The 26435-nt window shown below is 39.5% G+C and overlaps 1 protein-coding gene across 11 annotated transcripts in view; it reads right to left on the bottom strand.

Annotated features, from left to right (window-relative positions):
* ACACA (acetyl-CoA carboxylase alpha) overlaps window positions 1-26435 on the bottom strand; it is a 281626-nt gene that overhangs the window by 51086 nt on the left and 204105 nt on the right. For all 11 annotated transcript variants that reach the window (XM_087440845.1, XM_087440847.1, XM_087440846.1 and 8 more), the window contains 4 exons: window positions 19666-19935; window positions 14216-14313; window positions 9634-9754; window positions 8960-9070 (listed from right to left, as the gene is read on the bottom strand). In XM_087440845.1, coding sequence (XP_087296971.1) covers window positions 8960-9070; window positions 9634-9754; window positions 14216-14313; window positions 19666-19935 — 600 coding nt within the window. The remainder of the gene's footprint in view (window positions 1-8959; window positions 9071-9633; window positions 9755-14215; window positions 14314-19665; window positions 19936-26435) is intronic.

Below are 26435 nucleotides of genomic sequence, written 5' to 3'. Positions count from 1 at the left end.
CTCTGGCTCTCTTTTTCCTCTGCTGAGTGATGGGGGAGGTGGGAGGTAGTGGGGAGCTGCAAAGCTGACAGCCTGATGGTTATTGGAGATGGCTGCTGACTGCAAATCCAAGAACAGACACTGTTGGAGGAGTATGGGATTTTTTTTTTTTTTTTTTTTTTACTGGGGGACAGGGGTGAGAAGCTAATTTACTTGAGTTTCAGGCTGGGGTTGGGGAAGAAGAAAGGCAAAGGGGAGAAGTCAAGGGTAAATGGAATATAAAGCTTCAAGTGAACACTAATTTGCAAAGACAGAGCTATGAACATTTGTAGAAAGAGAGAATGGTGAAGAAAATCCAGCATAAGAAGGTGTAACACAGGACTGACTGGAAAATGAAGCTGAACTGCTCTGCCTAAGGGACCATGCTCACAGTCCTATGAGGGCACTGAGCTCGAGTTCAGGGACAATGTTTTATTAGAATAAGAAAGTGCAGAGACCTTACATGCCACAGAATGTGTGAAGTAGAGGTAATTCTTCATCCCAATACTCTGGAAGCATCACAATTCTGGAGGTTGAAATGGACACTCTGGAGATATAGTAGAGATGTAATGGAGGTCCGCACGTATGAAGTGGGCCAGACTGCTCACTGAGGTGAGAGGGTGATAATTCTAGCATTTTAGATTTGGTTTGTGTGCCCTTAGAGCTTTATGTACTCAGTCTACATTCACTTTTACTGATTCCTGAAAAAATTACTACTAAACTTTGGACCCAAAGAGTTTTAACTAGTATCTAAATATACAGCACCCAAAAAGACCTATCCTCCAACTATGTATCAGGATCCTGACTTTCAATAAGGCAGGTGATGGGAAAGCAGGAGATAATCAGGCTCTAAAAAAGCCTTGCGTGACACTGTGCAGCAGACCTCCAAGGTTCCATAGAGTACTTCAAAGTGGTGGTAAGTTTTAGCTGTTTCTCTTGTAATTACTACTTATTTCATATTTTTAGCTAGCAAGAATGTTATTTATGAATTCAGTTTCTTTTCTGTCTTTGAATAGCATTTTCATCTTCACTACATTTGTTCTTGAGACAAGGGTAGACTCTGAAAGCAAAAGTACATGGGAAAGTTTCTGGTTCTATTCAATTCTACATACGTTAGCCTGTAAAACTGGGAGTTGCTTTGTTAATTTTGGACACTACTTTTTAAGACGCATTAGTCTGCCCGTACAGAGAAACAGACTTTAGCCAAATATAAGGATGAACTTTATATAGATGAGAGGGATTAGCTCAAAAAGTACTGCGCTCTCCTTCAGTTGAGTTTTTCAAGCATAATGAATGAGTATTTGGCCATACTGTCACAGAGGAAATTCAAACAATGTTGGGTGGTTGGACTTTTGAGGATCCTTCCACTCCCAACAATTATAATTCTATGGCCACGTGCTGTGGTTATCAACACCACCACCAGCACCAGCACCAGCACCACCACCACCACATGGCATTTATTTTTTCTGTAATATGAATAAGAAACAACATAAAAAATTTTTAAGTCATTATGCCTTACAACTCCCATTCCTAATCTTGCTAATGTGTAATAATTTTACATATCACTAATATGTAATCTCACTAATACATAATACATACATGTTATCTATACATAATACATAATTTATACATGTTATTTATACATAATACATAAAAATTATTTAGTACTTTTTTTAGATCCCCTCCCCCTCAATATATCCTCTCCCTGCCCCAGCCTAACATGGTTCCCTGGCTACAAATCAATATACATCTTCATAGCATAACAGAACACTAGAAATTAAAGAGAATTTAAGATTAAGAGATCCTCTGGTCTTCACCTTAAGGTAGGAAATGTATTTTACAAAAAGGAAATTGAGGCCCAAATAGATTAAAGCCTAAAGTTGCTTTACCTAGTAAATGGCAGGGAGGAAAACAATCAAAAGCTTTTTGTTTGCTTTTTTTTTTTTTCAATCTAAAGGTTTTGTAACTTCAAAAAGTTTGAGCACATTTAAAACAAGTTGTTAAACATGATAATTCCTGAGCCCCAAGCAGGGTCTCCGAGCTTTCACTTTATCTAGAAGTTCTTGACTGGAACTTGTTGTAAGTTCTCCTAAGTTACCATACCCAAACGGGGCTCTCGTAGAGAGTCAGAGGCAACTTCTGTAATGGAGCTCTGAATGACAATTTCACTCTGCAAGATCTTCAAACCAGAGAGCTCAGGATTGGGCTGCTGGCAGCTTACCACGACTAATGGAGTCAAACATACCTGGTACAGTTTCTATTAAACTTGAGGAACATCAAATGAAAAACAGACATAAAAACCCAAAAAATGGGGCCAGCTTTGCCCATATTTTGTGAGTGTATGTGAGGAAGGGCTTGAAAACTAAGAAGATATACCCATTGCAATCCTTTCTGAGAACTCATTCATAACGCTAAAGTGAGGCTTACTGAGAAAGGATGCTCAAATTCCCCCCTTAGAAAGGAGAGTGATCCCATCTGGAGCTATGGGAGTACAAGGACTGTCTATTGCGAAAATAGGTAGTTAGGGACTTTTAAAAATGCAAATTGCTGGACTGATCCTTAGAGTGATTATGGGCTATTGTATCAACAAGTCCTTGGGGACTCTTGTAGACAGATGACTGACACATATACTACCCTGTCAGGATGGAACATGGTGCCTCTCAGGTTAATGGCTTTCCAAAGTGTGGTGATTGTCTTTAGATAACATCTACTAGGAAAGTCAATACATGAATGTACTCCCACAGTGAGGACTGACATCTAACTTTTTCTTAAAGGAATTTTTGCCTTCAAAGTATCAGAAAGTATAGAGAATGTTGTGTTTGTATTTCCTTTCCAGAGCCTGGATATGAGTTGCAATGAGAAAGGACCCTAAATGCATGTTAGGGAAGAGGACAACAGTGCCAGTGATTTACCTATACTAACTCATTTAGTCCTCATAAGACCCTGGTAGACAGGTATTATTATTATTTCCATTTTACAGTTAATAAAACTGTGACCCAGAAAGGGTAAATAAATTGCCCAAGATCACACAACTAGTAGGTGGTAGAGGTAGGAATTAAACCTGGGCAGTTGGGCTCTAAAGTCCCTGCTCTGACCTATTCCACCTCTAATTTATGTGAAAGTTACAATGCTGCCTCACAGCAAGAGCTAAATAATCTCTCCTTCCCTTCTTGAGCCTACATGACTCTCACATTGTGTGTCAGAGCCATGGGTGAGTATGGAGAATGTACAGTGCAGGCCCCTGGTACCACAGGCTCAGGGGAGGAACTGTGATATTGTACCCAAAAGAATCAGCAACAACTTCACATTTCATATTAAATATACACATATATAAAAATATGTATTTGGAAACTGAGATCCAGAGAGAGACATACCAAGTCTCAAAAGCAAGATTAGCAGAATTAGCCCCCAGAGGCCCAACATTTAACCCTAGTCACACCTAAATACAGCCACACCTATATTTCTTTTTTCCTGGCAGATTCAGTAGAAATAGGGGCCTGATCTTACTAAGGGGGATGAGATTATGGGAATTTTTTTTTCCTAAAAGAGAAGCAGAAGTTTTAAAACGTGCATCACACGGAAGTCACATATCACCTCCTGAGTGAATCTGTAACCCATCTATCAATCAATTGGCATATGCCTTACCTCCATAGATAGTTACTCTCTGGAGCAGATGCCACAAACTGTAAATTGTGATTTCTCTGTGTACAGAGAGAGCTCTCACCAAGTTTGGGGCAATGGACCCAAGAACCAGCAGGCTCTAGTCTACATCAGTGTTCCCTTACAACACTAGGTCCTCCTTCCAGCCTAGCCACCACCTGACATTATGTTAAATATTAAAAAGGAGGAATGGTGGGGAAGGGGAAGTAAATCTGAAACTTACTGCAAATGTCCAGTGGCACCTTGACTTAAGAGTTTATGACTATAAACTGTCTTGGCCCCTTAAGGGTCTATCTTACTGGTTCCCCAAGCACACAGATTACTGCCTTTGCCAGGCCGGCATGACTCCCTTCAAGAAGGGTAGTTTGTCACATCGATCAGGTCTGCCCTTTCCACTCAGCAAGGCATTTTGAGGAATCTGCCACCCACAACCTACAGTTCATGGAGCCAGGAACCTATGATCTACTACCCTGAGTGACATGAAATAACAGGCCCTTAGAAGCTTCTCTTAGTTTATGTCATCATTCTCATGGCATTTGGACAAAAAGGAAAATGACCAGGCTACCTTCTCTTCTCAGGTCTTGTGGACACAAAGCACAGGGGATTGAGCCCATATTAAATGAAACTTAGTGACATGCAAGTTCATGTTTTGAGGCTGATCCAGTCTCTGTCAATGGAACTAATAAGTCACTTTACCTCTTTTAGTCTTCCCATCTGTAAAATGGCCTTGACACCACTAGCCTACCCCAGAAAGTAGCAAGGAGCCAGACAGATGTTCCTGATTTTAAGTTTCAAACAAAATCATCCAGACTGCCTCTAATCAACTGCCTTTAGTTCAAATGTCAAATCTGCTTCTGCAACACTCAAGAAAAGCCAGATACTATATCTCTCCTCAATTTGGTAATATTTTGAATATTTTACAAATAACTGCAGGCAACAAAGAGCAAGACAGACAAGGAAAGAGAATACACAGATACCGAGATCACAGGAGAAAGGGACAAAAATACAAATGTGGGAAGCATTTTCTGACTTTGGAACCAAACACACAGTGGCAAATGATGTGGCCATGAATAAAACGTGCAAGTGTACAGTAAAACCACTGAAAGTAAAAAACAGGAAACCACTGGAATATTTATATTTTATATGCAGGTTACTACCGTTGGCTACAGAAGGAAATTCTTTAAAAGTAAGAGTCTTTGGAAGCAAAAGGTAGGAAGGTCTAAACTAATTAAAAACAGGTCGGCTAACAACAGGCAATATCACGTGTGCGCTGAGATGGAGTATAGCCATAAAAGCTTGACGCATACATGCAATGTATTAAGTTGGGAATGTGTCTCTCTCCAGCTTCATATCTATTAAAGGAACAGACAATTTACATGTTGCTGCATTATGGGAGTATGATATGTGGAGTGTCAACTCTTTTTCTTCAAATTGAACCACGTTAAGTCAAATCAGAGATGGGGTTTGGGGGCTGGGGAGGGAAGGAGAAAAGCAGGGAGAAAGAAAGTTTTTAAAAAATCTCTGCCTCAGCAAAAGTTTTCATTAAAATTTTAGACAAATGATCCCTGTGTCCTTCTCCCTTGCTGCCTGGGGCTCCATGCTATTTCTATGCAAATAACAACCTCGTGGTTTATATCTTATTATTTCCACCGGAGCTGCAGCGACATGACCTGAGACATGTAAGAGGTGGGGGGGTTGGGGGGGGGAGGGAGGGAGGGAGTTGGAGAGGAGAGAGAGAGCGAGAGACACGGAGAGGGAGAAAGGAAGAGAGAGATGGAGTGGGTGTTCACTCAAGTGTGAAAAAATATTGTCAGGAGTGAGCGTCAAGAACAAAAAAAAATTGCAGGGATAACGTGTTTATTTCAGCCCCCCCCACCCCCACCCCCCATACCACCCCCCCTTGCAAACCGGCACCTTTTAAAATTCATTGGGCATCAGGCGATCATGCACAATCCATCTGCTTTCACTTTATCATTTGCATTTCATGCCTCCTGGCTTTTGATGTGCTGATACTTTGATGCAGTCAGGAGACGCGCATTATCATTATTTCAATTTTCAAAGGGGTCAACGGGATCGGCACTTGCACACACAGATTTTTTTTTTCCCTACAACCTCTGCACACCCCTTCCCTTCTTATTCTTCACCCCAATGTTTAACATAAAGAATGAAGACTCAAAAAGGTGGGGGTCAAATGTTTACAGTCTAAAAGCTTGCATATACTGCTTACATTTCCACTTTACACAGGTACATATATACTGCGAGCAAAATGGTCAAGGCTTAAGGAGGCTCTACAGTGCTTCAGACACACACAAAGACTTTCTCACACATGGATACTCAGGGAGGCACACAGGCAGAGAAAGAGAGGGATCCAGGAGACACAGACACAAAGAGACAGCGAGACCAGCACTCACACAGGAAGAGACATGCACTCAAAGTGACCTGTGCACACCCAGAGTATGCGAGACAGAGATTCCTACAGAAAGAAAGGCAAACAGAGATGTAGAAAGACACCAGTACACACAAAGACAGAACATAGAACATGCACAAGGAGCGAGTCAGAGGAAGCAACCCAAGCATGGAGCTCCCTGTATAGTTTCCTTTTTCATAGGCAAAGGGGCATAGAGGATTCTTAATGAGTTTGCATGAAATCAGGTATCTTCCAGCAACACGACTATACTTAAGAGGCACTGACATGAAGATAGTGAAGCAGGCAGAGCAGGATTAGGTAACCTCTATAACTGATCACTCCCTTCAGCTACAAATGATCATGTCCTTCTGGAAATGAGCATTGTTTGTAAGTTACAGCCGCAGCTTTACTTGCCTTTTCCCTGCAACTAGACTTCTCTTTTAACAAGCAGCCCTGTAGGCTAGGAAGAAGGTGAACACAATGCATTTGATCAGAACAATTCAACCAGATTTTAAGAAAAAAATCTCCAATGCTTTCTTCATGGTGCAAATGAAATTCAACTACTAAGTTTTTAGGCAAAAACAAAAAAAAACCCCCAGCACTAGCAGCAGCAGCAACAACAACAAAACCTTTGCTTTTTGCAATATTCTTTGTGTATAACATAGTATCAGGGAGAAAATAAGAAACTCAATGTAACAAGATACGTTTCAGAAATTAGCTCTTTGTCCAGGTATCGGAACATTATGGAAATACAGCTGTCCTCTTTAAATTCTATCCTCACAGATAATGGTACCTACAATTCTCTTCAATGTTCATCAATATCTCATCCTAAGAAGGTATCCAAAGGAGCAACTTAAAAAAAATTTAAGGGCCGGCCCCGTGGCTTAGCACTTAGGTGCATGCGCTCCGCTGCTGGCGGCCTGGGTTCACGTCCCGGGAGCGCACGGACGCACCGCTTCTCCGGCCATGCTGAGGCCGCGTCCCACATACACCAACTAGAAGGATGTGCAACTATGACATACAACTATCTACTGGGGCTTTGGGGCGGGGGGGAAAGGAGGAGGATTGGCAATAGCTGTTAGCTCAGAGCCGGTCTTCCTCAGCAAAAAGAGGAGGATTGGCATGGATGTTAGCTCAGGGCTGATCTTCCTCACAAAAAAAAAAAAAAAATTTAAGACTCTCAGCAGTTTCTCCCACTGCAATAATTCCTTTAGTAGTGGCGGTTCACAATCTTTATTTCTAGGCTACTCTCCAAAAAGGGAGCAGAATATCCAAGTTTGCCATTGTTAGCACTGCTTTGCCTTTCAAAGGCAAGCCCAGAGAAGAATACAGAGTTCACATGAATTCAGAGAGCAAGCTAATCACAGCAAACGATTCTCCTCATTTCTCACATCCCCAAAAGCTAATTGGAGCAATGGAAGTATCAACTTTTTCTAAATGGGAATGATAGAATAGGACACTAAATTCCTATCCTTCCACCTGAAAGTCAAGGCTTGATATAAAGTTTGTGCAAGTCTAGTAAACACAGTATCCAATACAATTTAGTATGTGTATAACTCCACAAGCTCAATCAGCAAACCACATAAGAGAGAGGAAAAGGGAAATGGAATTGTAAAGAGGGCCAACACTTTGAGCCAAGTACTAGGTACTTTTACTTATGTTTTCTCATTTGATCTCCACACTATCATTTAAAGGCATAAAGAAAACTGAGGAGCTGAGAGGTTATATGAGTTGTACAAGGTCAGCCAGCCAGCCCCAAACTATTACATATTTCTGGCTCTGGAGAGAAAATAATTTCCCTATGCCTGCAAAGAAGTCAGAACTACACTGTTCTTTGTATATTCATGTATTCTTAGGAGTTTTCACTCTTTTTTTAAATTTTATTTTATTTACTTATTTATTTTTTGTAAGGAAGATCAGCCCTGAGCTAACATCCATGCCAATCCTCCTCTTTTTGCTGAGGAAGACTGGCCCTGGGCTAACATCTGTGCCTATCTTCCTCCACTTTATACGGGACAGTGCCACAGCATGGCCTGACAAGCGGTGCGTCGGTGTGCGCCCGGGTCCGAACCTGTGCTGCCAGCAGCAGAGCGTGGGCACTTAACCGCTACGCCACGAGGCCGGCCCCAGGAGTTTTCACTCTTAAAAGCAGTGACCTCACTATCCCTTTTTTTTTCCTTTGGAAAAGTCCCTATGAGCTTAGACTGAAATGGCGCAAGCATTTCTTTTGAAGGGAAGATAACTCTCTATATCATACACTTTCCTAGCAATCCATCCATGCATCCATCCACCCATCTTCTCATTCAATATTTACCAAGTACTTCCTCTGTGTACAAGGGGCCACCATAAGTGCCCTCTTTCAGAGGTGCATTCACAAATTTTTCAGAATGTTAAAACTTGATATCCTCAACACGTTCAGAGGATGTTTCCGAGACAGCTCCACGGCTGGGAATAGATCTCCTTACATCTCTTACTCATCTCTTACTCATCTCTTACTCCTTACAACTCTTACTCCCTCTCTCTTTATATTTAGGGCAGAACAGAAGCATTCAATTAATTCTCTGTCTTTCTAGAAAGACACTAGAACGTAAATTCTTTGGAGCGGGAGTTTTTTACAGTTTGTTCATTAACATATCCAGAGGGCTTGGCACAGTGCCTGGCATATAGTAGGTACTCAAAATATTTGTTGAATGAAATGGATGAATGAATGAATAGGCAAGCAAGGCAATGGGCAGGGAAGATGGAGGGAGGGGGAAGAGACAGACTGAGGAAGGCAGAGATTGAATGGCTTTCCCCCAATCAGGATCTTGAATTAAGAATTCACAATAATCATCAAACAGCTTCATATACTTCTCCTAAACCCTGGAAACTTACCTTGTTGAGGGCTCCAGCTCCTGTCAGAATTAAGTGAGAGTTTTCCACCTGGATGGTTCTCTGTCCCAACCGGACAAGGTAAGCCCCAATCCCAATGGCCCGGCACGTAACCTTAAAAAGAATAAATTCTCCATGTCATATATTTATATCGCCCCCCCCAAGCTGTAAGAACTAAGACACAGATATATAAAATCCATATTAACAGAATATTGCTTTTTATGAGGCCTGTTTGATTAATAACAGTACAAAAAAAATTTCCTGGTCAAAGAAAAGATTTAAGTATTCAACGATTTAAATATTAGACACTTAAAGGATCACACACCCTTTACTTCTCTTATTACTTTTGCCCCTCTCACAGATGTTTGGCATCGATACTAGAGGTATACACAAGGAAAACAGTAAGAGAAGAAATTTAAGCTGTTAAAACTCTGGTAGAATGTTTAGAGAAATAAGAGGTTAAACTAAAGGCTAAAAGGAGGTGCTAGGTTTATCTGGGAAAGTCAATTATTTACATTATCCTATCTTCCCATTATTGTGCACAATTAAAATCAAACTGTAGGTATACAGTTTTTAAGAAATGCTCTCATTTTGGACTGAATAGCATTGAGGGGGCAAAAACAAATCCTAGCCACACAGTCAGCTCTTGAAAAATTTCATATTCTGGCAAGATTTACCAGGCTGATAGTGATGATCTCATCATAGGCCAGTGAGGATTCTCCAGCAATCATTCCAGAACCTCGAAGGTTCTCTACTCCAATTCCCTCTTCCTTTCCAATAATATCGGTTATCTTGTACCTATTGGATACAGACATGCCAAATTACAAAGGTTAAACACAGTAACAATCTGTTAAAAAATAATCACCATTAAAAGCCTGCTAAAAGCATACTGAAAGCTTATATTTAACACCAGGGCTCTATGTTCTTCTTATACTCTTCACTCATATATCTTTCCTTCTTAGCTTGGTGCCTATTTTGTCTGGAAGCAACATGGTATAGCAGAAAGAGCAAAATCTAGAATTAAGTAGACAGGTTTAAATCCCTGCTCAGTGTGACTCTGGGGATAACTCTAACTTCTGGAAAGCAGAGATAATAGTATCTACCTCTAAGGGTTGACTTGAGACTTACATTAAAGCAACAAGGAGAAGGCTTGACACATACATGGTGCTCAGATTTTAGATGCCCTCTCTTACTTTCTAGAACAAGTTTGTTAAAAGTAGGGTCAATGTATATCTCTCTATAATAAGCAATAGCCATTAAATCAACAATTTTAGATAAATGCTGCATAGGAATAAAAATCCAGAGAGATAGTGAGAATGCTTAGCTCAATTTCTCAAGTCAAAAACCCTCTCTTTTCAAGACAGGGATGGAGGAGAAGGTCAAAAGAGTGCACTCCCATTCCTGTTCTTTCGTAAATATCAAATATATATATGAGGGTTCCTGGCTATAGTCCTCTGCAGGGGCAGGTGGAATGTGTGTAGAAGTGAAATGCTGGCCAAGCTGTCCAGAAAGCATCCTGTGGATCCAGTGGGAGCCACTCATCTGTCTTCTTGGCAGAGGATTAGGAGTGATAGCTGATGATGGGGAATGCAACTAATAAAAGAAAGGAAGAACACAAAGTCGGAAGTAGAGATGGGCATATATTATTTATTGTTCCATGTGTACCCAGAAGGCTTGGTACTGGGCACAGTTCTATAAATTGAAATAATAAATAAGTATCCCATAGTCGCTTTTAAACTACTTTTTTTGCCCCCATATTTCTCTGCTCCCTTCTTTACTTCCAGCCCTCCATCAATTCCTTTTCTTTGCCCTTGCTGTTACTCTGTGGCTTTGCATCTCTGCCTCCCAGATTCCCTTGCCTTTCAATTTGTAGCCTCTCCCAATAATTCCCTAATTCTTCCTTTTGCTTTGTATCTAGACTCTAGATTCTAGAGTTATGTTACAGGTAAAGCTAATCTCCCTTAAGGGGTTAATGGGTCACACTAATTTGGGGGGAGGCTAACGTGTTCTTTTTATAAGGCCCGCATGCCACGTAGTCACAAATACTCACGGGCCCATCCAGCCCTCCCTGCAAAGCACTTTTCCCTCTTTTTTTTTTTTTGTGAGGAGATCAGCCCTGTGCTAACATCTGGCAATCCTCCTCTATTTTTGCTGAAGAAGACTGGCCGTGGGCTAACATCCGTGCCCATCTTCCTCCACTTTATATGGGATGCCGCCGCAGCATGGTTTGCCAAGCAGTGTGTCGGTGCATGCCCGGGATCCGAACCAGTGAACCCCGGGCGGCCGCAGCGGAGCGCATGCACTCAACCACTTGCGCCACCAGGCCGGCCCCAGATCTTTTCCCTCCTAAGGAGTACCTATTGCTTCACAGGTGTTTCTGATTTGTTAAAGTGGCATCTTCTCCCATTGTATTACATGAAAAAGAATAAAAATTTCCCATTTTCTGCTCTATGATCTGAGTCTTCTACCATTAAGACTATCATTCTTTAAAGCAGTACCAAATTTTAATGTTATTTATAATAAAAATCTTGTATAGTGTAATACAATTAACAAAACACATTCATATATATTATTATTTTGTGTGTGTGTGTGTGAGGAAGATCAGCCCTGAGCTAACACCCATGCCAATCCTCCTCTTTTTTTGCTGGCCCTGGGCTAACATCTGTGCCTATCTTCCTCCACTTTATATGAGACCTCACCACAGCATGGCCTGACAAGCGGTACCTCGGTCCGCACCCGGGATCCTAACTTGGGCTGCCAGCAGCGGAGTGCACACACTTAACTGCTACGCCACAGGGCCAGCCCCCATATATATTATTTTTGATCTTCACAACAATCCAGTGTGATAGGTAATATCATGTCCCTTATTACAGATAATAAGAATAACAGCCAGGATTTTTGACTGCTTACTATGTGCTCAGTAGTATGCTAAGGGCTTTACATGTATCAGTTTACTTCGTTTTCATCTTACAGAGGAGGAAACTAAAGCTCAGAGGAGAAAAATGACTTGCTTTAACAAAAGCAATATACAAAATCAATAGCTTTCTCAGATACTAGTAATAAAGAGTTAAAAAATATAATGGGGAGAAAAAATCCCATTCAGAATAGCAAGAAAAAATGCAAAATATTTAGGAATAAACATTAAAAAATTTGCAGAATCCCCTATACCCACACTGGGCACCAAGTTGCCCCGGGGTGCCACAGTGAACTGCCAGGGGCATTGCAGGGTATTTTAAATTTTTGAGAGAAATACTATGATATCCGTTGGATCCCATGTGAACTACTGGGTTTAGGTAGTTCATGGTTTAACGTCAGACAGCACTACATTCCTTTTGACAATGTCCTATCTTTGCAAAGCTGAGTTTTCACAGTTTTTGTGGGGGAAAAAAACCAAGTTCTGCACAAGAAATCGATGCAGGACAATAAATGAGTGTGGCTATATTGAAGCTGACTGCAAGGTTTGAGATGTCGTTCAGATGCAAATATCCCATTAGTAAGTAACTGTAATTATTAAAAATGAAAAAAAATCAATTTATGTGTATTATATTTTCACATGATTATTAAGTTGTTAGGACATAAAAACTTATGAAGTTGTTTGGGTCTGACTACTTAATCAACAGAAATACTAGGTATATCTTTTAGCCTAAAGGTGCTGTGAAAAAATTACTGAGACAGTAAGAGTGCTGTGAACCAAGAAAGACTGGGAACTTCTGGCATAACCTACAGGAAGAATACTATAAAACTTTAAAAAATACACTTGAATAAATGGAAAAACACTATGTTTCTTGTTGGGAAGAGTTAATATTACGAAGATTTCATATCTTCCTAAATTAATTTATAAACCTAATGCATTTTGAATCAAAATCAACTTGAAATGTGAAAGTATCAAAAAAAATCTTAAAAATAATTATGGAAAATTTGGGGGAATTAAAAAAAATGAGACTATAAATAAAAAGACAAAATAGCTAATAAAACTTGGGGAAAAATTAAGAATGTGAGGAAATCTGCCTGACTAGAGTGTGGCATTAGCCCACGAATAGACAGAAAAAAAACAGAATACAAAGCCTAGTAATTGAGTTAAGATTATTATGAAAGGGAGGAAAGTATGAATTATTCAATAAACGATATTGGAGCAATTAACATTCTGGAAAATACTTGCAGATAGATTATAAAAATGTTCAACTTCACTGGTAACCAAAAATACCCGTTAAAATAACAATTGCTGTTTCTATCCTATTTTATTAATTGACAACAATCAGTGTTGGCAAGGGTGGAGAAAAATTAAAGAGGGGAAACAAGCACTATCACGTACTGCTAGTGGGGGTGCAGATCCTGAGAGGGCAATTAGAAATTATCAAAAAAATCTTAAAAATGGACAAATTTTTTGGGGCTGGCCCAGTGGTGCAAGTGGTTAAGTGTGCACGCTCCACTGTGGCAGCCCGGGGTTCGCTGGTTCGGATCCCGGGCGTGCACCAAGGCATCGCTTATCAAGCCATGCTGTGGCGGCGTCCCATGGATGTTAGCCCAGGGCCAGTCTTCCTCAGCAAAAAAAGAGGAGGATTGGTAGATGTTAGCTCAGGGCTGATCTTCCTCACCAAAAAAAAAAAAAAAAAAAAGGACAAACTTTTTGACCAGTAATTTCACTTTTAGAAATTAACCCAAAGGGAATAATTAGAGATATTCCTAAAAGTTTATATAAAAGAACGTTCAGCATATATATAACAGTAAAAAGTTGGAGTAGTCTGAATGTTCAAATATAATATATCCATTATGATGAAATACTATGAAGCCATCAAACATGATATTCTCAAATAATATTTTAAGCATATACAAAACTTCCCCCAAAATAGTTTTTAGTGAAAAAACAAATTACAAGAGTTTTTCTATTACAATCTTGATTATATAGGAATAAAGGTGTATATATATAGAAAAGACAGCCAGAATATAATATACATTAATAATTGTGATCTCTTGTTAAGATTGTAGCTAATTTTTACTTTTCCTCATAATTGTTTACATGTTCCAACTTGTCTAAAATGAATAAATATTATAAATATAACTTAAAAACCTCAATCAATAATAAGGTCTTTCAGCTAATAAGTGGTAGAGCTAAGATACAAACCTAAGACCTCTAGGTTATGTAATAAGCAATCTTTATCGCTCTTCAAGGTCATATTCAGCAAGACAGTGAGAAAAAAAATCACAATATTCTCCTTTCTTTAATCCATGGCCAAATTATTCTGATACATATATACCTACCTGGATTCTCCTTCATCCTCCACATGTTCACAATAGACAGAGTTGAGAGCACTGACTCTCTTATAATCTTGAGGGGTCAGATATAAATATTTGTATCCCTGTGAAATACAAATCATTTCTAACTCATTATTTGCCATCATTACATAACCAGAAGACACAGCAAAGCATGCAGAAGGCAGCCTGTTCCAAAGCTAGCTTTAAATTGCCACATCACTTCTTAGAGTTACGGTCTAATAGAATACTAGCATAGACAATTCTCCTTTGAAAGATGGAAGTACCTATTTCTAGTCACTGACTGTCCTTGAAACAGATATCTTATAGCTACAACTCCAAGTATATTCCATTCATTTCATTTTCATCAGGGTTAAAGGGTCAGTTTCTGATCTTTAGTGATACCTCTATTAAAGATATCAACACAAAATTAAAGAATATTTAATATTCTTAGTGTGAATTACTATTAGTGTGAATAGTAAATAGCGAATAGTGTAACAGTGTGAATTACTATTCTTCACTTTCTCGAATACATAGTATCATCAAAATATAAATGGGTAAGGGTAATTGAGAGGATCACAAAACTAAGATATTCAATATTAAAATCAGAAGTCTATGCAGTGCTAATGATCAGTGAACACTGAACTCATGCCTTTTGCTTTTTAAAATAAACTTCTAATTCCTATTTACATTAAAAATTACACTAATATTTCATAACTGATTTATTTTTATATATACATATACCCACTCACATACAGAGTTATATGATACGTGCGTTTAACTTAAGTGAATTAGTCACTCAGCCAAAAAAAAAAGTAAACAGAGGAAAACGTTTTAAATACAATGAGAAATAATGCCCACTATTTAACTCAATGAATTTGTCCCACAGCAAGCACAACATGGAACAGACATGAATCTGCCATTGATTTTTCATGACTTATGACGAGAACACCTTGTAGCACTGAGTGTCATTAGTACATCAATCAGCACATTATTTACTGAGTGCCTATTATGTGCAAGGTACTGTCTGATGCACTGGAGAAAAGGAAGGAACAAAACAGACAAAAATTCTTGGCCTTATAGAACTTATCTTCTAGTAAGAGAGACAGAAAATATACAAAATAAATAAGTAAAACATGTAATGTTAATAGCGTTTAAGGAAAAAATAAAATAGAGAAGGGAGACAGGAGAGTTGGGAGAGTTGAACTTTTAGAAAGAAAAGCCAGGGAAGGCTTCATTGAAAGTGTCATTTGAGTAAAGATCTGAAGAGCTGAGATAATGAGACATGAGAATATCTCGGGGAAAAGCATTCTAGGCAGAAGGAACCACAAGTGCAAAAGTGCTTAGGCATGAGTGTGCCCAGCAGGTTCAAGAAAGAGTAAGCAGGCCAGTAGAGCCACAGTGTGGAATAAGGCAGGCTGAAACAAGAAATGAGGGCAGAGGAGTATTGGAAGGCCAATCTATGTAGGGTCTTGTTGATAACCATACGGGTTTTGGCCCTTACTTGAGTGAGCTGGGAAACTATTAAAGGGTTTTAATCAGAGGAAAGCTTTGAGCTGTGATCTGATTTATATTTTAACTGGATCATTCCACTTTCTTTTGAGAGTAGACTTTGGGTAGGGGCAAGGTCAAAAGCAGGAAGGTCAATTAGGAAGCTACTGCAATAATGCAGGTAAGAGATGACAGTGACTTGGACTACTGTGTAGCAGTGGAAGTGGTTAGAAGTCGTTGACTTCTGGATATATTTTGAAGGTCGAGATGTAAACATGATTTACTGACACAGAGGATGGGGGGTGCGGAGAGAGAGAGAGAGAAAGAGAAGTCAAGGATAACTCCAAGGTCTTTTACTTAAATGGAAGAACAGAGGTACCGTGTATTGAGATAGAGAAGACTAGGGAAGAACAAATTTATGGAAGAAGATTAGAAGCTACATTTAGGCAGACATGTAAGTAGAGATGTTGAGTCTGGATATATGAATCCGAAGTTTAGGGGGAGGATATAAATTTGGAAGTTTATCAGTTTACAGATGGAATTTAAGACTGGATGAGTTCACCAAGGGAAGGTGAATACAGAAAAGAGGAGAAGTCCAGGGAACAAGTCGTGAAACACTTTTTTTCCTTTTACTCCACCTTCTGTACAGGCTATCCTGCCAAAGCACCAAGTGAGAGGGCACTGGGCCCTGGTGGGGTTGAGACTGGGGAGTCCCAGACTTCTTGGTCCTGCTGCAGTCTCTGTGGTCCTCACATCTGCTTCCATTCACTTTTTGTTTGTAATTTTTTAAATTGAAGTAAAATTCACATAACATAAAATAGGCCATTTTAAAGCACACAATTCAGTAGTTTTTAGTATATTCAGATGTGCAACCATCACTACTATCTAATTCCAGGACTCTTCCATGACCCCAAAAAGAAACCCTATACCTCTTAGTGGTCACCAACAATTTCCATACACTTTTTTTTTTTTTTTTAATTTTTTGTTTATTGCAGTAACGTTGGTTTATAACATTGTAAAAATTTCAGGTTTACAACATTGTACTTCTATTTCTGCATAGATTACATCATGTTCACCACCAAAATACTAATTACAACCTCCATACACGTTTACACTGTTTTTTTTTTTTTTTTTAAAGATTTTATTTATTTATTTTTTCCCCCAAAGCCCCAGTAGATAGTCGTATGTCATAGCTGCACATCCTTCTAGTTGCTGTATGTGGGACTCAGCCTCAGGATGGACGGAGAAGTGGTGCCTGGGTGCGCGTCCGGGATCCGAACCCGGGCCGCCAGCATCGGAGCGCGCGCACTTAACCACCAAGCCACGGGGCCAGCCCATCCATACACTTTTAAAATGAATTTTAGTGAAGTATAACTTAGGTGTAATAAAATTCATCAGTTTTAACTGTTGTAATTTGACAAGTTCTGACAAATATATATACTTGTGTAATCACTAACACAATCAAAATATAGAATATTTCCATCATCCCTTGAAACACTCTTCCATTTAAAGATGTGAAAGGCAGCAAAGGAAACTGAGAAAGAGCAGCTGGGAGGGTAAAAAGCAGACTGTGGGCTCCTGGAAGCCAAGAGAAGAAAGTATTTCAAGGATGAAGGAGTGACCAACTGTATCAAATGCTGCTGAAACATCAAATAACTAACATGAAGACTGAGATTCATGACAGAATTTAACAATATGGAATCAATGGTGACCTTGACAAAAGCAGCTACAGTGGAAGGTGAGGGTGCAAGTTTAACTGAAGTGGGTTCTAGAGGGAATGGGAGAAGAGTATCTGGAGATAACAAGAAGAGACAACTCTTTTACGAAGTTTTGCTGTAAAAGGATGGAAAAAATGGGGCAGGGGTAGTGACTGGAGGGTTAAGAGTTTGTATGCTAAAGGAGTAGATCCAGTAGAGAGAGAAAAAGTAATAATGCAAGAAAGAGTGGGGAGAAGTTTAATCTACATCCTTAAGTAGGCGAGAAGGGAAAGGGTCAAGCATACAAGGGGAGGGATTGGCCTTAGATAGGAGCAGGGAGTACCACTCATCCAAAGTACAGGAGAGATGGCAGAGAGTAAGGAAACAGATCAGGTGCATGGGAGCTTGTGGAAGCTCTCTTCTAGTTGCTTCTGTTCTCTCAGTGAAATGGGACGCAAGGTCATCAGCTAAGAGAGAGGAAGAGGAAAGAGGCTGCTGGAGGTTTGAGAAGAGGTAAAACTGGCATTCAGAAGGTTGGTAAACTTGAATTTAAAGTAAGACCAGTCAACAGCACTGCGTATTTTTCTCCATCAATGCTTAGCTATGTAGGTACAGGTATGGGAGTGGATGGAGAGACTTAGATTTAAATAAGGTTTTTGTATAGGCACAGAGTAAGCAGAATGAAGTGAGAAGCAAAAAAGTTGAGGAAACAGGTAAGGTGGTGATTATAATGATTAACTTTTGATTGATCTTGGGATTTAAGCTGGATAGGAATGAAATGAGGAAGTAAAGAGAAAGCAAAGAGCAGAAGAAAGGTAGTAGGATCAACAATTGTAGGTCCTGGTGGGTTCAAATGATTGTTGGACTTGGGGTACTAAAGAAAGTGAGTTGGAGGGCCGGCGCCATGGCTTAGTGGTTAAGTGCGCACGCTCCGCTGCTGGCGGCCCGGGTTCGGATCCCAGGTGCACACCGACGCACTGCTTCTCCAGCCATGCTGAGGCCGCGTCCCACATACAGCAACTAGAAGGATGTGCGGCTATGACATACAACTATCTACTGGGGCTTTGGGGGAAAAAATAAATAAATAAATAAAATTAAAAAAAAAAAAAAAAGAAAGTGAGTTGGAAAGATAGGATGGAGAAGTGGCAAAGAAAGGGATGCTTGAAATTGAGATTATGAGGAATGAGAGGCTGAGCTGGGGAGTAGGAAGGACAGGACCATTATAGGAGAGGAAGTCAAGGATTCAAGAGGCTAGATTATGGGATGGATTTTATGTGGATAGAAGCAATCATCAAGAATTATAACAGGACCAATAGTATTGTAGACAGTCATAATGTGCCAGCAAATAAAAGATGCAAAGAATGAGAGGGAGTGACCAAAGGGTCAGGGAACACCATAATAAGGAGCAGTAGTGGTGTGGCACAGTCTGTTGACATGAGATTCAAAGATGGGTGTTTTTAGAGAAAAGGGAGGGAAAAGGGTCTGGAAGTAGCAATGAGGCACAAGGAAGACACTATTCCCCCTCCAGGCTCAGTGGTACAAGGGAAAAAGAGAAATTAGTCACTACTTAAGAGGGCTACAGGGCCAGCCCCGTGGCTTAATGGTTAAGTGCGCGCGCTCCACTACTGGTGGCCCAGGTTCAGATCCCTGGCGCGGCACCGACACACCACTTGTCCGGCCATGCTGAGGCGGCGTCCCACGTACAGCAACTAGAAGGATGTGCAACTAGGACATACAACTATCTACTGGGGCTTTGGGAAGAAAAAGGGGGAAAAAAGGAGGAGGATTGGCAATAGATGTTAGCTCAGGACCGGTCTTCCTCACCAAAAAAAAAAAAAAAAAAAAGAGGGCTATAGGGGAAGCAGTGTATTTAAAGGACAGGCTGGTTTCAAGTAAAACAAGAAGGCTGGAGAACAAGCAAAGAAGCAGCTAAAGATATAAGGGATTTTGCTGATGACTGACCATCAGTCCTGGAAGCCACAGCAGAATAGTTTAAAGATACATATTTTTGGCTTAGCATGTCTCATGCTAAATGCATACCTACTATTTCATCTAGTATTCAACCAAAGAAACAGTAATCTATTTCAGAGCTGAAGGAAAAACCAAGTGAACATATTGAAGAGAGAATTTGTTTCCAGTGTGGTTGTGGTTCACCATAAGTGCTGACTTTTGAACTTAAACGTCTATCTCTCCCACACGTCTCTACACATGTATACACACACGTGCATAACCATCTAGTATCTTGAAGTATTATCTTTTCTTAGTCTGTACCTTGTAAGGATCCTCAGGATCTACCCAGGCCACGTGAAACATATGACGAATTTCCTCTGCCAGTCCAATTCTTGCTCCACTGTTAGCTGCTACGTAGATGCGTGGGATACCCTCTGCTCTGGAAAGCTCAGAAGCTCTGAGAAACAGCAAATCCTCCTGCGGCCCAAAGGACCCAATTCGGTATGTGATGTCATTGCCAATAACAATGATATCTCGGCCTTCTGGATATTCAGGACTTTTAAGGGTCATTTTCCAAGCTACCATGCCAATCTGCAAAGGCATAAACAAACAAACAAACAAACAAATAAAAACAAACTTCTTACATGCAAAACTGTTTTTCAGGTTCCTTGAAGGTATCCGACTGTACCTAGACACAGCCTTCATGTAAAGATATGCATTGCTAAACAGCAAAGTTCTCTGTGGGAAACCAGAACAAACATTCTGGCATACTTCTCTAGATTATGTTGAGAACAGCTGGTTTACTATGTATTTCACGGTTCTCTTAATTCCTTCTTTGGGCCTGCTCAAAGAAGACAGAAAAACCAAAATCTAAATGCACTCAGGATATGTGTGGAAGAATGCCATGGTACTGGGAATTAACTCCAGAACTCCCTAACTTATTACCTTGTCTACTAAGACACTAGTTCCATCTTTGAGATTCTTTCTAAGAAAGCTTCAACACATGAGAGGAGAGTAGAAAGGGGATCACCTCTTGTGCACTACACAACTTTTGTGATCCTGGGTCCTTTTATTGACCTCTAGCATTTGGTAGGAAAACTGGCAACATTCTTTACTGGCTTGCTTCAAGTATCTTCCATTTCTCCAAGAATTTACTGTAGCTCAACATTGCATCCTCGTGAACATCTCTTGCTGTCTTCTCCCAGCACCAGAAAACCAAAGGATGCAAGGAACTAATCTCTTGTTGCACTATGATATATGTAAGTCTCTGCTCTCTGTTCAGCAGCATCTGACCAGCCACACAAATAAATGATACTGACTTAAACGGCAGGGGTGACATGTCTCTTCCCAAACCTTCACAGCCCTCTCCTCTTTTAATCCCCTTCTATATGAGAACTAGTCAATCCTTTTACTTGTTTATTTTGCTAGTTCCATTTCTTTTCTCTTCACTTACACCCCAGTTACAGCTGCAGTTTTTCATGTCTACCTGTCTCTTTCCCTACATCTGGATAAGTAACGTTTTCCATTCTTTTTTTTTTTCCCGTTTCTTTCTGCCTCCCCCCACCCCCGCCCCTTCAGACCCCCTCCTCTTGCCCCCAAACACAAAGCCTACCAGATGAGCATTTCTGGTCCTGCCTAATGGAGCCCAGCCACATCTGCAGCCTTGGTCCCTCATCCCCAGGCTGCTGCATATCACTTCACTGGGGAACCGGCCATCAAGAAGGGCCATTAACAGATGTAAATAGCAGCATCCCTGGAAAGCCACATGCATCACCCAGACTCAACCGGGCCAGTGATCATAAGCTCTGAGTACACATTCCTCAATCCAATTGCACATCCACTGTAATCAGGCTGGTTGAAGCTTTCCACACAGCTATTTGTGATTCTCAGCATTAAGAAATATATATATAAAACACCCACAGATAAATATAAGCTATTTAATATATCATACTATTGGCCAAATACAAATCAAAATGGATATGATACACAGAAAAAAAATCCAATCACCTTCTGTGATAAGGTATTACTCTATCTGCTCGTTAAAGACAGAGAAAGAAAGGAGAAACAGATCATCCAAAAAATAGCACAGAGAAACTCCAAATATCAGTATAATTTTGGTCATGGTTTTTAAGAAGCTGGTTAATATAATGCCTATGTGGAGAGAAATATTTTACCTGCCTTCTCACATGGCCTTCTAACCCAAAATCTCTTTTGTTTTTCAGGAAGGAAAAGCTATTTCCTCTAAATGCATTTGTAGTTAGGAAGATTGGGTTTTACACAAAATTTTATGATATACTAACCTTAGCCACCTAGGCCAGAAGCAGCTTAGATACAAGCCCTGAAGAATCTACTTCAGCATTTGTGTGCTAATGCAAACACTGTGTCTATGTGGCACTGGGCAGGCAAATAATACTCTTAACTTTTGTTTTTTTTTAATTTTTTTATTTTTTTTTTATTTTTTCCTCCAAAGCCCCAGTAGATAGTTGTATGTCATAGCTGCACATCCTTCTATTTGCTGTATGTGGGACACGGCCTCAGCATAGCCAGAGAAGCGGTGCGTCAGTGCGTGCCCGGGATCCGAACCCAGGCCGCCAGCAGCAGAGTGCACGCACTTAACCGCTAAGCCACGGGGCCGGCCCTTAACTTTTGTTATTACCTGGGGACTCTAACTGTGTCACTTGGGCAGTCAGTTCAGCAATTGTCCAGGTCATTATGCTTGCAATATTGACTTCTAATTAGGTGTCAACACAGCAGCACCAGGAACCCACTACTCTTTATCAATGTCTTTCCAAAGTGTGTTCCTCATCGACCGCCCCCCCGCCCCCTTAAAAAGTACCATTACAGAATGGAGAGTGCTATCCCAGTCTTAGCATAGCGAGATTCCTTATTGGAAGAGATTAAGTTCTGAGTAAACACAATGGATAAACATCTAAGAAAGCATCTGTTGCTCAATTTACATTCAAATTTAGACTTCCTTGCTAATCAAACGATAGGGTATATAATGAACACGGGCTTTGGAGCCAAAAAAACTTGGATCCACACCCAGGTCCTATCACTTATTAACTGTGTGACCTTGGGAAAATTATTTAACTTAATTGAGCTTCAATGTCCCCACATACAAAATTAAGAAACTAATACCTAGGGGTTTGATAAACAAGATACTAGAAGCAGAAATCATTATATTAACTTCAACATACAAAGTTTGCCCCCTTTTCTCCTCTCAACCAATCCAAATCTTACCCATTCCAAAAAGGTTCACTCAAATTCCATTTCCTCAGTAAAGCTTCCTCTAGCCTTTAGCGACCCCTTTCTTTTCTGATCTCCTACTAAGATCTTCAAGTAGAGATTTCATTTGATAATTAATCATGTACTGCCTAGGACCGCTTTTAGCTTGCCAGCTTGAACGCTTATATCATCTCTTCCAGTGCCTAGCAGGATCCCTACACGTAATATGAGAGTAATAAATATTTGCTGGTTCCATAGTCATTTCATTTTTCAAATGATACTGGGAAAATAATCAACATCAAGGGTTTAGAACATCGTCCATGACTTATCTCTAGGGATCCTAGAATAACGTCCTAAATATCATTAAACTATTTTATTTTTTAAAAATAACAAGAATAATAGCTACCATTAATTGAACAACTATTACATGCTGTACTATACTAAATGTTGACAAATACTGATAGTAGTTAAGAGGTTAAGCTGAGGACTTAGGCTGTCTTGGTTCAAATCCCAGCTTTACACTAGCTGATAATCTTGGACAAGTCACTTAACCTCCTATAGCCTCAAATTTTCCAACTATAAAATGGGGATAATAGTAACTTTTGGGGGCCGGCCCTGTGGCTTGGTGGTTAAGTGCGCGCGCTCCGATGCTGGTGGCCCGGGTTCGGATCCCGGGCGCGCACTGAGGCACCACTTCTCCGTCCATCCTGAGGCCGAGTCCCACATACAGCAACTAGAAGGATGTGCAGCTATGACATACAACTATCTACTGGGGCTTTGGAGGGAAAAAATAAATAAAAAATAAAATCTTTAAAAAAATAGTAACTTTTGGGAGGGATTATTGTGAGGAACACCACATTAAATTTGTACACAGCCTGGCATATAAAAGTCCTCAAATACTAACTGTTACTATTATTAATTCAAAGGTAGCTGTTATTATTGCCAGGAACAAACTGAGGCACAGAGGAACTAAGTAACTTGTCCTTATAGCTAGTACAAATTGTTTATTTTTTAAAATAAGGTTCACATTAAAAAAAAGGTATTTCCTTTTCTAGAGAAATTATGGAAGTATGTTCCAGACTAATGCCACTGTACTTAGCTGAATACAATATGGAAAGACGAACATCAATTATAACACAAATATAAATGTCATTGATACCTAAAATGTAATGTATCCTGGATTGGATCCTGGAACAGTAAAAGAACGCTAGTAGATAAACTGGTGAAATATAAAACAAAGTCTGTATTTTACTTAACAGTACTATACTAATGTTAATTTCTTAGTTTTGATAATTATACCATGGTGATATATGATGTTAATATTAGGGGAAGCAAGGTGAAAGGTATATGGGAACTCTCTGTACTATCTTTGTAATTTCTCTGTAAATCTAAAATTACATTAAAATAAAAATTGAAAATAAATATGATAAAAAAATTTTTTGGAGGGAAGTAACTTGCCTAGTGAGGTCATTGTTAGTCTTCTGTACAGCCTTATAAAATGATGGCTATGAAGACTGTGAATAGCACTTTAGAATACCCATGATGTAATACTAAATTTGAAGAAGTGGAATAACAAATGTGAATGTATACCATAATAATTGTGAGAGGTAAAATAGTGTGGGGGTTAAGGGACAGACTCAGAAGCCAGATTCTGAAAATCTGAATTTAATAGAATCTGATGCTGAAAGAATAGAAATTCAGTCAGTTTTCTAGCCATATAACCTTAGGTAAGTTACTAACCTCTATAGTCCTGAGTTTCCTCATGAGTAAAATGGGGTAATAATAACCTGCTGGATTAAGTTTGTTGTGAGGATGAAATGCATGTTAAATCTTATAGTACCTGGCACATAGTAAGTGTTCCAACACACCTCTCTATCTAAAAGCAAAAATCTGAATGCAAAGTACTTTCTGTTTGATGATGAGAACTAAGTTGTAAAACCAAAATAGAAATAAAGAAACATAGCAAAATGAGATAATTATTTTAGGATGATGGGATTGTGAGTTTTTTTCATTTTCCAAATTTTCTTTAATGTGTTTATATTGCATTGATAACTTAAAAATTTTATAAATTAAAAAAAATGACTGAGAAAAGGCTACCAAATACCTCTTCACTGGGTCACAGGTACATGGGAGCTTACATTATTATCTCTAGTGTGCGTTTGAACATTTCCATAATAAAAAAATTTTTTAAAGGGGAAAAAAATCTCACCAGCCTAATGGATTTCTCATATTTTATAAGAACTGACTCTAGGTTTTAGTCATACTATAACAGATCATATTTATATAAAGTTACAAAGAGAGACATAAACATACGGAAATTAAAAATCAAGACTCACCTCAAAGGGAGAAGACTACCAAGAACTGTCTTAGTTTGTTGGGGCTATCATTTCATTCTTTAAAAAGAAATGCTCTGCACTGAGGTGGTAGAATGTAAACATATATATATATAGGTTTATACAATATTAATGTCTCTACCTGAGAAGTAACTGCTTCAGTGTTTTTCTGGTCTGATGGTTAAATACATATTTATACTTTTAAAGTCAATATTTGTAAAACAGACAAGAACAGTGCCTATCAGCTAAATACATATTTAGGACTGTACCACATGTATTACAAACATGTACTAAAATCGAAAGCTTATATTTATACAGCGCCTTTCATCTTGAAGGGGGCTAAAGAGCTTTACAAACATATGTACATAAGAGGACGTCTGCACTGATAGGCAGGCAAGGTATCAATTCATCCGCTCCCCTAGTTCTCCAGCAGTCCAGGGTGGGAACACATGGTGTCAACAGATGCAGGTCTGTACCAGCAGCAAAGACGTGTAACACAATAATCCGCGTTGCGATGCAGTCACTGAAGGAGGGCTTGCAACTTGAGAATAGCAACTGCTCTCCTCGAGTGTAGACGCACCACAGCCATTTCCAGCTTTGTGTTTTTAAATTATTCTATACCAAACTCAACTAATCACTTGACAAAATTGAACTTGATACTGGAAATGGTTTCTGAATGCAAAATACTTTCTGTCTGATGATGAGAACTAGGTTAAAAAAACTCTTCCTCCTGCCCTTGCTAGATTTAAAGGAAAAAAAAGGGTCACAACATTCAAGAGAAATGGTTCAAAATATTCTATCTAAGAATAGCTTTGTCTCAGAGGATTGGGTCATTACTTCAGAAGACGGTCATATCTTCCCCCCATTTAATTAGGACACCGTAAGTTTCTTAGTCAAATTACTTTATATAGATGGGTCTATCTTTACACACACAATGGCGATTTTATACTGAAAATTCTGAAAACACTATAAAAGCATATACAAGCATGATAATGTGATTAGCAATGTGATATTCACTGATTTCACTTAAGCCCAAGTTGCCTTGTATATTAACTGGAAAATAATAACCAAAGGAAATTTCATCACTGAATCTCCTTGTTTCAGCTTCTCTCTCCCGCCAATGTTCTTACGCAGGTGAAACCTAGTGAAAATGACACTATAGGATTAAGGGCTAAGGACCAACAAAGGGCAATATGTAGCCTGAAAGGGGCAGTGAGAGGGGGCGGGTTTACAGTCCAATGAGCCTCAGGCTCTGCTTTTTGGCCCTGGCAGTACTACAAACATCTCTCCCTGACCATTGCCTCACTGAGGCACTTACCAACCAAGTGGTTCTAGGCACTTACTGCAAATTATGTTTTCATTAATATAGCCATAAATCATTTTTAAAACATTTAATTTCAGATTATTTTTTGATAACGGAACACTCCAGTTAGCAGGTTTCTTAGGTTTAGGGTTATCAACCTTAACTAATTACCTTAAAGTGAAAAAGAGAAGAGGATCAAAAGAGCTACTGTGAACAAGCTAAGAACAAGC

Source organism: Ceratotherium simum, chromosome 16, assembly GCF_057802395.1.
Source record: "Ceratotherium simum simum isolate JZ-2026a chromosome 16, ASM5780239v1, whole genome shotgun sequence".
Taxonomy (NCBI): domain Eukaryota; kingdom Metazoa; phylum Chordata; class Mammalia; order Perissodactyla; family Rhinocerotidae; genus Ceratotherium; species Ceratotherium simum.
Note: the sequence above shows the minus strand (reverse complement) of the source record. Positions and strands in the feature narration are given on the sequence as shown.